The 14,188-nt window shown below is 36.2% G+C and overlaps 1 protein-coding gene across 1 annotated transcript in view; it reads right to left on the bottom strand.

The window, feature by feature from the left end:
* The window catches only part of Skap2 (src kinase associated phosphoprotein 2), a 177,291-nt gene that overhangs the window by 9,738 nt on the left and 153,365 nt on the right, over positions 1-14,188 (bottom strand). The window contains exon 11 of the mRNA XM_069996054.1: positions 10,017-10,129. Within this exon, the coding sequence (XP_069852155.1) occupies positions 10,017-10,129 (113 nt within the window). The remainder of the gene's footprint in view (positions 1-10,016; positions 10,130-14,188) is intronic.

The following is a 14,188-nucleotide window of genomic DNA, read 5'->3' as shown; positions in this document are numbered from 1 at the left end:
TTTCTTTTTGCTTTTCTGATTAGAAACTTTATAAAACTCATCATTTCAAAAGATTCCCTTAAACTTGCCCAACAGGGACTCTTGGTGCTTTACTGTTAACATTATCCACTAACCACTTGACTCTTAGTTTAAGAGTTAAATGAGATCCTCCATGAATTCAGAAGCCTGCCTGCAGACACTGAGTTTCCTAAATGCTTACAGAAATCAACTTCATGACCTTAGTATTTACTAGAGAGGTATAACTGAGTCCCTCTAATTCTAAGAATTCTTATTTTTCTTTCTGTATATTTTATTTTCAAAGCAAGAGACACTCAGAAAGAGAAAGCCTATAATAACATTTAAATTCTCAGAAAAAATTTCAGTTTATATATCAAGGTCAAGACACATTTCACTCAATTTTTTACACAGTCAGCAGTTACAATACCACAGAGCAAAAACTAGATATTCAGACTAATGAACTGTTGCTAATGCTAGGCAAAAAAAAGAACAAGTCTTGCTCAGAAGAGGATGGCCTTTGGAACTCAGTGTATTTTACCTACCACTTCATTGCTCTGTTACTGTTTGTGGGTTCATTCATTGCATCATATTCCAAATGCTGCCACTCTAGTTCAGGCCTTCAGCACCTTGCCCAAGATGACAAATGGCACCTTTGCCACTGATTTTCCCAGAAACTGTCTTAAGCAGTTTACCCCCTCGGCTCCACTACTCCAGCTAGCTGCCCACCACAGTAACTACAAGCCCTCTGCTTGGCTTGTTCTTATCCTGCTAGCAACATCCTCCCATTACTTTATATTCCACACAGTCCACTGTCTACCTCAGTACGTGCTGTCCCCCTGCTAGGCATGTCTTCCTCAGCCAAATCCTGTCCAACAACTATGACCCAACTCAAGTCACATACTAGCATTTCATTTCAAGCTGAACTTTTATTCTTCCATGGGTCTTAAGTATACAAGTTTTATTCCTTTAACTAAGAGAAAATATAAGCTCAGTAAGATCAGAGAAAAGGCTCTGTTAATCTGTAATGCCCCATGGCACAAGATGTGTAAAAGGTATTTAACAGTAAGCAGGGACAGATGAAGAAGATTACATCTTCAATTTTGGATAGGGTACCAGTTGCCTAATTTCTTCAGGAGATGTCACTTCCCCACAGAAATAATTTTTCCTTTGTATATATTAGATCTCTTTGAAGAAGTAAGAATTGAAAGTTTTCTCTGAAGCACATTATGCATGTAAGCTTAGTTGTGCAGTGTGTGTGATTCCTATGCTAGAAGGCTGCTGGCCATATGTTCTCCGATGCAATACAGGAACTGAAATTCCATGTGCAGAAAGAAAGATCTCTCTCCCCTTTGGAACTGGAACCAAGTAGTTCCAGTTCTCAGAAGAAATGCATTCAGCTGAACTCTTTGTAAACAATGAGCAGGTTCAGACAGACCCCTGTGAGGACAAACAGTGCAGTACTTATAATGGAACATCTGCTGGGTTTTCAGCTGCTTCTTGCTGTTTGTAAAATTATCTTCTCAGCAGCCTCACAGCCTCATTCTAGCTCTGTTGTGAACAAGGCAGACAACCTTGGATAACCCCCTGGCTTTTTATAGATGATTGGTTTTTTTTTTTGGTAGGTAGTGAGGCTTGGACTCTGGGCCTGAGCACTGTCCCTCAGCTCTTCAGTTCAAGGCTAGTGCTCTACCATTTGAGCCACAGTTTCACTTCCGGTTTTCTAGTGGTTTATTGGAGATAAGAATTTCATGAACTTTCCTGGCCGGCTGGCTTTGAACCGTGATCCTCAGGTCTCAGCCTCTTGAGTAGCTAGGATTATAGTCGTGAGCCACTGGTGCCTGGCATTTATAGATGATTTTTAAAAAATATTTATATTCTTCATTGAGACTATCACAACCTAGTTACATACTTAAATAAATCAGTAAGCCTAATTATTATATGTTTGGACCCTCACAGAATTACCTTAACAAAATTGTTACAATTACTATAATTTTTGATGTATTCTTGCATTTATTAGAAAAAAAAGTTGTGGCTAGAGAATCAGTACAGATTCCAGAAATTCATGAATGAACATATATTTTAAAAGTAACCAGTGCTGGGAAAAGCCAAGAGCTCTCCTTTATGATTAAAAGGAATCATTAGTTGCCAGGCTCTGGTGGTCCATGCCTGTAAACCTAGCTACTCAGGAGGCTGAGATGGAAGGAAGCTCAGACAAGGAAGTCCATGCTGGAAAGGAAGCTGTGGTTCAAGTGATAGAGCGCTAGCCTTGAGCACAAAAGGTCAGAGATAGTGCCCAGGCCCTGGTGAGCTGGTGCATGGGTGTGCACGGGCACACACACACACACACACACACACACACACACACACACACACACACACACACACACACACACACACACACTTTTTTAAAAGTAACTATTAGTTCCCTATCTCTAACTTTTATGATTTGGCTGTCAAAAACTCACGGCTCAGTTGAAAGTGCTGCTGCAGAGACCCTGATGCCTTTTAGGTCTTAAATAGAATATATAAAGTAAAAAGATAGTACTAAAGTTTCCCTAACTTGTGACCCTGTCATTCTTTTAAGATGTTATGATTATGACCTATTTTAACTATATTTTAGTAAATGTATATTCAACACTTCTCATAATATTAAATATTAGTACAAAATTATTTAATACAGTGTCTAATAAGTTCAGAGGGAAGAAAAAAGAGACACAGAGAATGAATCATAATATTAAAAATATTGTATGAGAGAAGAAATGAATAAACAGAGAAGCCAGTAATTCTTGCTTCAGTAAGAACTTAGAGGCTCTTTGTATATAGAAAACAACAGGTGGGCTGAAACTGTGACAGTATAATGAAGAGAGCAATGCAGAGCATGTACAAAGGCCTGGAAGATAAAAGAACAAGTTGAGAGTGTATGGTTAACATCAAAGGTCCAGAGGAAGACATGGAGAAAGTAGCATAAGATGAAGCAGGAAAATTTGGCTGGAAAGGTCAGTTTGATTTGGTTTCTATAGCCTTTCTCTAGCTGCTTCCATTCTCAAGAGAGGGGAAAGAGAAAGGATCTGGATTGTCGATGGGTCTACCCTCTCACTGAGAGAGGACTCTCCATCCCTTCACATTGTAAGAATTAAATATCTGTTGAATGAATAACCTCTACTCACATATAAAGTTCTAATTCAAGTTGTACTTCCTTATAAATAACTATGGTTAGAAAAATTTGGTGATCTTCTCTTCTGGGCATTCCAACTGTACGTTTTATAGCTCATAATCTATTACGGTTTTCTATTTCATGAGTGGCTGTCTCTACAACTCACCTGCAGAAATCAATGAAAGAAAGCCAATTTAGTTTGTCGCTTCTTTGGACTGATTTTGACCTGAATAGTGTTCTGCATAAATATTCACTAAATATCTATTGGTTTAAAAATGGAATAATTTTGACCATCTACATTGTTTAGAATTAGGGTGTGATAATTACAATTAACTTGATGGGGGGGGGGGGGAGTTGAAGTTCTAATCATGGCCCAGATGAGTAAAGCAAGGCACAAAGAAAAGAAAAGGTTTTAGTGCCAAATCTCTACTGATTCCCAGAAACAGTGCTTACAATAATAATCTTACTTAAGATCAGTTTCTAGTCCATAAAACTTAAACACTATAAATGCTTCATAGGGTTACTATATGATATAGATGAAAACAAATCATTAAGCCCAGAACTGGACTTGCAAGTACTGAAAATATATTTTCTTTGACCTCGCTCCTTGTCCACTAATTGATAGAGTCAAATTGAGATAACACTAGGGCACTCTGGGATGCAGTATCTATCTGACAATCTGGTTGTCTTGAATGGATCTCCATCCTGCTCTCCAAAAGGGAACCTGATCTTCCAAAAACAAGTATTAGAGAAATAGAATGTTTTCTTAGAACTTTTCTAGTTGCTGCTTTACAGCTAAACAGTCAATAATAAACACGCATCACTTGTCAGTAATTTGTTAAACATTTACTCTAAGACTTAATCAGTAGTCTATTTATCTCCACTCATTCATGTCTAATAACTTGCCTGGAATACCTAGCTTTGTTATAGAGAGCAGGAAAGAGACAACATAGAAGAGTAAAAGCAAAGTGTGATATGTAAATCGAGGGTGTTCCTGATTTTTGAGGGTTCATTCAATTTTAGACTTAAAGAAATATATTAGTATAGTGCTTCTTTTTAAGCTGCTGTTTCTTCTGCAAATGCTTGATTATTACATGCTGATTTAAAGCCACAAGGTCATGTAACCTGATTCCTCCCCAAAGTAGCTCTTCTATACAACCTCTGCTCAGCTGGCCCCCCTGTGACACTATGTTTTGCTTCATCTTCTACCTCTCAAGCCACTTCAGTGGCTGGACCAGCTGCCTGCCTTACTGGCATCTTCCCCTTTCTCCTTCCTGCCACCTCCTTCTGGAAGGTTCCTCTATTTCATGTAAAAGGAAACAGGGAAGTACTTGAGTATGCTGTTTGCAAACAGCCAAGAAGAGGCCTGTGAGTGGAACTAGATTGTGTTCTGACTGGTGCTGTGTCCATGGCTGGTTTTCACAGCTATGTAGGAGGTCACTTACTTAATGTTTCCACTGTACCCAAGGCCCCAACATCACAGTGACAATGTGGGAAACAACATGGTGTCAAATAGAAAAAAAGCCAACCACAAGAACAGATATTCCTTCTCAAAAGGCTCTCCAAAGTACAGTAACACTCTGTGCATGTCCCACATTGATATGTCCTAGTTACTTGCCACCAATTGGCCGTGCTATTTGTGGCACCTTAGGTCATATTTCACAAATGAAAAACTAAGATAGAAACTTTGCATTTTCCTCTACTGTTAAGAGATCAGCAAGTTTTGGTTTCATTTCTTTCCATAAATGTGAAGCAAAAACAAACAAAAAACATAGTGAGCTCATATTCCAACCACTGTATTTCTTCATATTCTCATAATGAGAAGCAAATGGTTAATAGTCACAAGTCACCAATCACTGGAAAAAGTCCATCAAACAGATATAAAAGGAAGTATTAGCAGGCTGCCTATAATCCTAGCAAGTCAGGAAGCTGATCTCTGAGGAGTACCATTTGAAGCCAGCCCAGGTAGGCAAGTCCATGAGACACTTAACTCCAATTAATCACCAAAAAAGCTGGAAATGGAGCTGTGCTTCAAGTGGTAGAACCCCAGCCTGGATTAGAAAAGCTAAGATACAGTGCCCAGGGCCTGAGTGCAAGCCCTAGGACCAGCACTAAAATAAAATAAAGAAAGAAGTGTTTGAAATCTCAGTTAATAGAGGTGAGGGTAAGGTTTTGAGGACCCAGAAATATCTTCTATTGTATATTAGTGACCACCATCTTCACCTGCATTTTTGTCTTCATGAAATATTTTTCAAAAGTTTGCAAAGTTGAAGTCATATATGCCCCAGACCAGATAAAATATTTCAGAATTCTATTCTCTGATTTTTCTTTTAATATCAGACAAAGCAGCAAACCTCTTTGTGCTGAAGTACAGACTATCTGTATCATCTCTAATTTATAGCTTTGAAAGTAAGGATAAGAATGCAGTTAGTAATTTACCAACAAGTACAGATTGAAAGATAAATTAGCAGAAGATATAAATCCAGAACAGCAAGACAGAATAAAATAACCAAAGAGAATGTGGGCCACAGACATTGCCTGCTGCTATATGATCTAGTTCTTGCTACTGAAATGACAAAAGTCCACAAAAATGTTTCCAGAAAGATCTTATTTTATGTTCATGGTTTGAGAGATGCAAACTAATAAGAGAATTTAGCATGATTTTTAAGTAACCCAATTTCTGAAAAAAATTAAAAAATTTCAAGGTTTTTCTGCCTCAATATGACTTTTCCCCTCACCAAGAAAATCTGAAACCAAGCCCTGTATTTCAGAATGAATTCATTAACAATGCAGCTGTCCTCAAAATCACAAATTCTGCTTTCTTCCACTCTGCATAGGAACTGATGAAACAAAAAAGGATTTAAAAGAAAAGAAGATTTCCAAATCTCCATTGAACTACTGAAGCATTTATTTTAACACATAAAAAAACATCAGCAGCCCTACATGAAAAGAACTGTAAAGCAAAAAGTTTCTGGCTCGCCTTTTAGGCAAGCAGTACTTAGATTTATTATTAGTGAGGTTCAAAGGTTAAAACTAAGAAAATGCCAGACACTTTGAAGGAGGGACTAGCTGAGGGGAGTGGAGGGAGTCACATGGCAGCTGTTAATTGGAAAATGTTAAGAGAAAAAAAAAAAAAGGAAGGGGGTAGGGCAGGGTGTCTGCCAGCTCTTCTTTCTTTATTGCAACATATGATTTTCATTGGCAAAAAAAAAAAAAAAAACAACCAACAGGGAGGCTAAGATTTGTAAAACTCTCCAAAGAGGCTTACAATAAATAAATCACCCCCAAACTGACCAAGCACAGCTGACACCCCATCAAGGATTCCTTGCAAAGAAGCAGAAGGCAGAATATTAAAATAAAACTGTATTTCCACAGTGATTTTAATTTTTTATTTATCTTGCTTTTTAGCGAAACAAGGGATTGAACCCAGGGCCTTATATGGACAAGCCTTCTACCCTTGAATGATGCCTCATAGTGATTTTTAATGAAGACAGTTTAATAATCTCCAAACTAGTTAAATATTTTTCTACCATTACATTTACAAAATTAAAAGTCTTTTCATTATAATGCATGCCATTTTATTTCTTGATTTGTCTCAATGTTTATTTATATTGAAAGATTTCATCTTTTCTTAAATTATTATGTGTTGCTTTTTAAAATGTGTTCAGAACAAACTTGTAGAAAGTAAATCAGTGATAATTTAATATCTCAAATGAAAAATAAGTTAATTACTAAGAGCAAGTTGAACTTCTTTAAAATTTTTAAATGGTTTTAGTTATTAGAAAAGTCATGGCATTAATTTCTTTACAAAGTACACACTTTATGTCTCCACAAATATTATGCTATATTCTTTAAGATATATTCTTATACATAATTTCTACACTTAATTCAAAATGATGAACAAAATTTTTCATGATTAATGCTAATACTTTATTGACATGAGATGGGAATGTAATAACCCATAGCAAGATTCAAAGTTGAATTAATGACACCATTTTGATTGCACACATTAGCAGCAATTACCTGCACCACTCATTCTGAGCCACTAGATGGTGTAAAAAAATAAATGAAAATGGTAAAATTTCATCCCATCACCAGGAAATCTAAATATATCTAAGAAACATTAAACAAACTTCAAGGTCTTTAACACAGTGATTTCTATGCAGGTTGCAGTGTTAAAAGTGCATAACACTGGCCCTATCTTGATCTTGAAACAAGCCCTTTTGAGCAATTTATAGCTCTCTGCTACTATGAGCCTTGAGTTCTTAATTTATGTTACCAAGCATTCAAAACTGCAGTCATCACATATTATAAAAATTTATGGTATTAACTTATGGTCTGTTTGCTCGAGTTTTGTTAAAACTGGAAGGCCACACCAATAAAAAGTTATTCGAGATTCTCCAGATTCCTATCTGAACTTGCCCAAACCAAGATGGGGAAATAAGTCTTTACAAATATGCTCAACTCCAAAGCAGGCAGATTTTCAACTGCCAATATACCATCTAGGGCTGGAAAAATGTTTAAATCTATCAAGGAGAGCAAAGTGCCCATTCCTTTTTTCTTCACCAAGTCTCATCCAGTTAATTCTAGAAAGTCCTGGGCTTCTTTCTTGGCTTTTCTTCCAAAAACCAAAATGAGTCCCAGGTAACATACTCATCTTCCAAAAGGACCCTGCCAGAATGATGGTAATGGAACTTGGAGCCTTGTGAAAGGATGACAGCTATTTAGGATTGTCTTTCTCCTAAGTAATAACATTTAAAATCTTTAGGTAGAAGTAAATATTTCTCATAAACAAGATGACCTCTAACCTTAATTCTTGATCAGGCTTCACAAAGTGACAATCTCCACAAAACAGATTTGAGAGAACACAAACTGCAACTCCAATATGTTAGAAATATAGTATATATCCTACAATTAAACTTTTAACTTCCTGCTAACAGAAAGCAATTTTCTGAGACTCTTGTGAGGATAAGCAAGCCTCTGGGAACTTTGCTTATTTGGAGGTGGGTGCTCCACAGAAGCTTCCAACTGCAGACACGTTCTTTCATAAAGAAAGTTTTTAAGAATACACCCTACATGGGCTTTATAAGTTTCATATTTATACCTGTGATCTGAAATTCTAGGTGGGAGCTAACCATGCTTAACTATACTGGTTAAAGAACCTGTGACGTACGTAAATTTAAGAATGATTCCAAAGATGCTGAAATGAATCAGTTTTATTTCTATATTAACTAATTATTATTTCTATATTAAATAATTATTTTTAAAGCTGTTTTCTTAATTCAGGGAAATTAAATGCTCACTGACAGACTTAATCAAGAGTTGGCTGGTGGAGCCAGGTGTGTTGGTACATGCCCATAATCCCAGTACTAGGGAGGATGAGGCTCAAGGTTCATAAATTTGAGGTCAGTCTAGGCAAATGCAGCAAGCCTTGACATTTTTAAAGGGTAGGGGATGTAACTCAGAAGAGAGCTGCTTTGCATGCAAAAGGTCCTGAATTCCATTGCCAGCAATGCAAATTAAGAGGAAAAAAAAAAAGAAAACAGGAAAAGAGTTGTCATTTGAATGTGATTACTTGTAGGTTCTATAATTTGGGCAATTATACTGAGTAAGAGAAATGAGAAGCCTTAGCTTTGGGGAATCTTAACTGGTAGTTATTAGCAGCTGTCTGTATTTGCTTATTAATGAGTATCTCTTTCACCAAAAATCTGCAAGTGAGTCTATCTTAGCCTCTTTGGATTCCTGATCTCTAGAAGGGGTCCTGGCACATAGTAAGTGCTTTATGATGGTTTCAAATTAAAAGGAAGAATGGAGGAGAGAGGGAGGGAAAGAAAATAGAGGGAGAAGCAGTAGTTGAGGAGTTTGACACTGTTTTTGATCTAAGTTCTCTTATTTGTAAAACCAAGAATAAATGATCTTTGTTCATACTCACGTTCTATGACTGTCTGTCATTTATGCAGGAGTCACCTAACTTAAAATTTAGCATTCCCAAATTACCTTCTGATTTAACAAGTTATTTTATCTCCCTTAAAAGCTTAAAAATCTTTCTTAAAAAAACTAAAACTGATAAACTTAAAACTTATTTAATATCTCTCTATTTACATTTAAGATGTAAAATATATTGTATATTTATATTGTAAAACTTAAATTTTAATTGTAATCCTTTGTAGAGGGAATTTTTTAATGCCCATCTTGTAGTAGGTGACTTTAAAATATAAAAATTAAGAGTGCTCATTTTTAGAAGCATAAAATGAGTTTTAGATCTGATTATTCAGTATCTTAAAAAGCAGAAACAAAGATTGTTATGTATATAAAGATGAGTTTACAGCAATACACCTTGGCACTATGTTTAGAAATACAGTGTTAAACTTTTTAAGAACTACCTAAACCTGTCTGAAAGAAAAGCATTGCTTTTAAATTGTCGGAACACCCAATGTGTTTACATAAAGATGAAAACTTGTTCTATAAACATAGTGTTTCCAGTAGTGAATGGCAGACAAAATCAGAATAAGCACACAGAAGAATAAAAAGGAAGAGGAAAGAAAAACATAATAAATAACCTAATACCTTACAATGTTAACTTTCACATAAGTATATTGTTTCTGGAGAAGGCAGTGGGTGGATGTGAGCCAGGGACTGAAGTGATAGGTAAACACACTGTAAGTTGAATCCTGTTATCTGATTGTGTTTAAAATTTGATTATATTCTACTTGACAAAATAATTAATTATTGTGAACTCCCAATTGTTAACAAGGACCTAGAAGAATTCCAAATGGCATTTTTCCCTGGTGTTGTAAATCCAAGTGCATAAAGATCAGGTTGCAAGTTTCCCTTTTACTGTTGTCACTTTGAGGTACAGTCTTACCTTGCTGAGAATGTAAATCACATCACCACGCTTAAAGGACAGCTCATCAGAAAGAGCTCCTGTACAATCCCACAAACCTTGGTAAAAGTTAGCATAATCAGTGCTTTTACCTCCTAGGAAAAAGAAAGAGAAAGTATGAGTAAGAGCTTACACCAACAGAAACATGCCAGTAAAATAGCCTATAAAAATTCCGCCCTAAGACCATAAACATTTTAACCTATCTACACAAGGATCCTACTACTTACTATCGTCTAATAAAGATCTCTTTGCAAAAGATCTGATTTTAAGGGCATTTTACTTTTTCTGTTTTTCACTGAAAACGTGAAGTTTCAGGACATTCTCATAAAAACAACATTATAAGTTTATTCACATTTATTTTCTATAACAAACCTAAGCCCGTTCACCCTGTGGTTTGAAGAAGACTGCCAAATTTCCTAATGAGCAACAGCCAAGCGATGGGACAAACACATGATGACAAAACCACTTAACAAACTGAAGACACTTCATGAAAATAATAATAATAATAATAGTAATAATAATAATAACAATAGAACTAATGCACAAATATAAAACCAGAACCAGGGAACTATTTTTGCCCTTTAAATCCTACAATTTAAAAGCTGGTTAAAGGAAGGGCATACATAGGAAATAATTTAAAAGGTAATTGCCCTTCTTTTCTTTGGAAACACAAGGCTTCCTGAAGTCTAAACTATTTTAGCAACTTTGAAACTGCCAATGCTAGAGCTGCATTTTTCACTGGGTTTTTGTCAGGCTCAGTTTAGGACATTAGACTGAATAAACATGCAACGTACACGGCAGCTATCAGCTCATCTCTCTACCAGCATAAGCACAATGGATGTGATGTGCTCAAACTGCCATACAGACCATTAACTGATTGATTATTTAGCGCTCTCCACTCTGTAATACCACAATAAACTGGGTAATAAATGCTTTGTCACTTATACAATGTGGGTCTCCTGAAATACAGCACAGAGTTAAACACACTGGATGCTTTTGTTTCACTGAGAACTATTTCCTGTTTTTAATTTCATGATAATTGAGTTCTGATGAGTTAATGCAAAAAGAATGCAAGTAAAATCAGTAAGACGTGTCCACGTATTCGCTAGCCAGGCAGAAGACATACGTGCTGACAACTTTCATCACTGGAATGTCATCTTTGAATGCCGAGGAGATGACTGGAGGCCCATGCTGGATCAGGGTTGTCATCTTAGTTTTGTTATATGGCTTTCAAACAGCAGGCTTCGTGGCGACTGCAACTCAACTAGTCACATTTGTATGCCATCAGGGAGCTCATGGGCATAGTTTGTGTTTTACACCAAGTGTTATGTTTGTTAGAAAAATTTAAAAATTCTTAATATCGTCAAAAAACATTTTTAAAGTCAAAAATGCTATGTTTCAACAATCCCACAAGAAAATAAACAAGGACTATTCTGTATAAATCCTACCAAAATTTACCTATTACATTGTGTGCGTGCATGCATGTGTGCTGTGTGCTGTGTGCTGTGTGTGTGTGTGTGTGTGTGTGTGTGTGTGTGTGTGTGTGTGTGTGTGTGTGTGTGTGTGTGTGTGTGTGTGTAAGGAGTCAAAGAGTGGGACAATGGGAGGGAGGAAGACAGGAGGAAGAGAGGGAAGAAGAAGAAGGCTGAGAAAGACAGACACCATATTGACTTCTCCACACCAGCACTTGAACGCTCATCACTGACACCAGCAGGGATGTACATAAGCCTGGGAATCCAACCAAGAACTAACAATGCTTGTGGCCACCCTTCATTACCTCTCTCCCAAGCAGAATATATTAAATAAATTCTATAAATGGTCACTAGAGGGCACTCCAGCTGGCCAGATGGCTCCAAACATAGTTAATTTCTTTTCTTTTTTTTTTTTAGGAAAAAAAAAATCACTTAATAATAAAGTGACTGATTTCTTTTAAAAAACCACTTATTTAGACAAATAGAGATTTAGAAGTTGAAACATTCTAATCAGATTAAATCAAGTGCTAAATAGGTCAAATGTTGGGCCTATGCAGTCTGTCAGTGTCAGTTTAAAAGTCAAGGAATTAGAGCAAAGAGGGGATGACATCATTTCACATGCCAGGCTCTCCTCCACAGTACCCAGCTGGGAAGGAAAAAGGCCTAAATCACTGGTCTCCCCAGTCAAGAATCCTATGTGCTCCCCATGCTGCCCAGCCTTAGGCTTGGGCCCAAAAGGTAGAAGAAACAAAACTTCGGCTGAAAACTAGAGTTTTTTGGCATAGCTGTGGCATTCCAATGAGTCCCCAAATTTGCCAGGATGTTCTTCTCTTTTTCAGAATTTACTCAAAGTAGGTTTTCATTTAATATTTTTTCAAGAGGAGGTGGTGAAGAAAGGAAGAAAAAGAAAAGTATGTGATGATTTCTAACACATAATCCTTATCACTTTGGGGTCTCTCTTCCCCTCGATGCACTTGAAGGAACTCCCATTAACACTAATGGGCGTTATAGGAGCAGGAAAGGGGAAGAGAGACCCCCACCGTGTGTAAGATGCATCTCTCCCTAGATGTGGATCATGAGCATTTCATTAAGCCTCACTGCTGTAGAGGCAAGGGAGCCAGCGATTCAGCAATCCTGGGAAAGAAATGCATTTTCAACTGTGCTTTCTATAATCTTGATGATGATGTTACCTAAAGACCAACCTCATTTCTATGTCCCATATGTGAGCTATGTTAAAAGATAATTTGTTTATGTCACGTAGCTCCGTGTACATACGATTTACTATTCCATTTCAGCTTGAGTAGTTGTACAGAAGGGAAAACCCGGCAGGACATGTCTATTAGCCTAAGTCTCCTCAGGAAAGCAATGTTTAAATTCTTGATATGAAATCTGGACATAAAAATGAGGAATTATCTTATTCTTAGAAGGTAGAATGTTCCTACAGTTTATTTTAAAAATTTTAAGTGTGCCTGAACACACACACACACACAAATTTATGCATAGATATATAGCCTCAAAAGAACAGTAGGTTTATAGTAGGTTGACTAATACAATGAAAAATAATGAATGTGAAGTATGTATTTTATGGGATGGAGCATCATGTAGTAAACATATATTCTGAAATATAACTTAATTGCTTAGCTGTCTTTACCACAAGGATTGTTTTTTCTATCTTATTCATATAATGCTATATTTTTCAGAATTACTGGAAAAAATCACCTTCTATATTTCTTGTCTTGAGAGATATAAATGGTTTTAAAAAAATTAAAAGGAAGAAGGCAAGAACGAAAACGTAAATTAGCCAAGTCTAGGAAGGACTTAAATAATGTACTTGCTCCTGCTTTAAATATATAAAATCAAGGCAAAAAAGCAGCTAACCAAACTGTTACCAAAGTTTGACAAGTAAACACTAGAGATAGCTTTTGAAAACATGATGACAGTGAATTATATGATAATAATTATTTATACAGCATAATGGAGAATCACTCACTAAGTGTTGGAAGTTGAAAACTATTTTGAAAAGGTAAGCATATGTCAGAGTGTTAAAAATATATATGGATACACACATACGCAAGACATGTAAGTTTAAGCATGATAGAACTTGTAAGAAACGTAAGATTAATTTTGTTTTTGCTTACATATTTTACATTAAATTATTCTGTGATCTTTAAAAAGCAAATCAATGTGAAAAATACGTAACATTCTTGAGTAAGGTTAGAAGTTCATGTCACGTGATGCTTAGCAAGCTAGTAATACCCTTGTCAACCCTTGCCCTGTGTAGCATATAGGCTTCTAGTCTTTGACAGCGTAGGGACGAGCAAAGGTCACTGCCATGCAAAAGCACTAAAACTGTTGCTTGAAAAGAATTTCATGTCACGGAAGATAAGAATTATTGCAGTTCTGTACAGCTACGTACTGCATTCCTTTGAGGAAAACTGACTTTTTTCCTAACCTCATAGGCAAAAAATTGAGAGACGGTTATTTTCAAAAAGAGAAGCTGTTTTTTTTTTCTTCAAAAATTGTGTTGTTGAAAAATACAATTACTTTAAGTCAAATTATTTGCATCAGTGAATATTTATATGTGTCTACCTTCTATGCCTGCATAGAAATTAAAAAAAGAAAATGACATGCTTTGGACAGAAGTTTCATGATACATAACCCAAAACATATACCCTTAAATTG

The sequence above is a fragment of the Dipodomys merriami genome, unplaced genomic scaffold (genome assembly GCF_024711535.1).
Source record: "Dipodomys merriami isolate MVZ:Mamm:240054 unplaced genomic scaffold, mDipMer1.0.p SCAF_5, whole genome shotgun sequence".
Classification (NCBI taxonomy): domain Eukaryota; kingdom Metazoa; phylum Chordata; class Mammalia; order Rodentia; family Heteromyidae; genus Dipodomys; species Dipodomys merriami.
The sequence above is the reverse complement of the archived record's forward strand: the minus strand, read 5'-3'. Positions and strand labels throughout refer to the sequence as shown.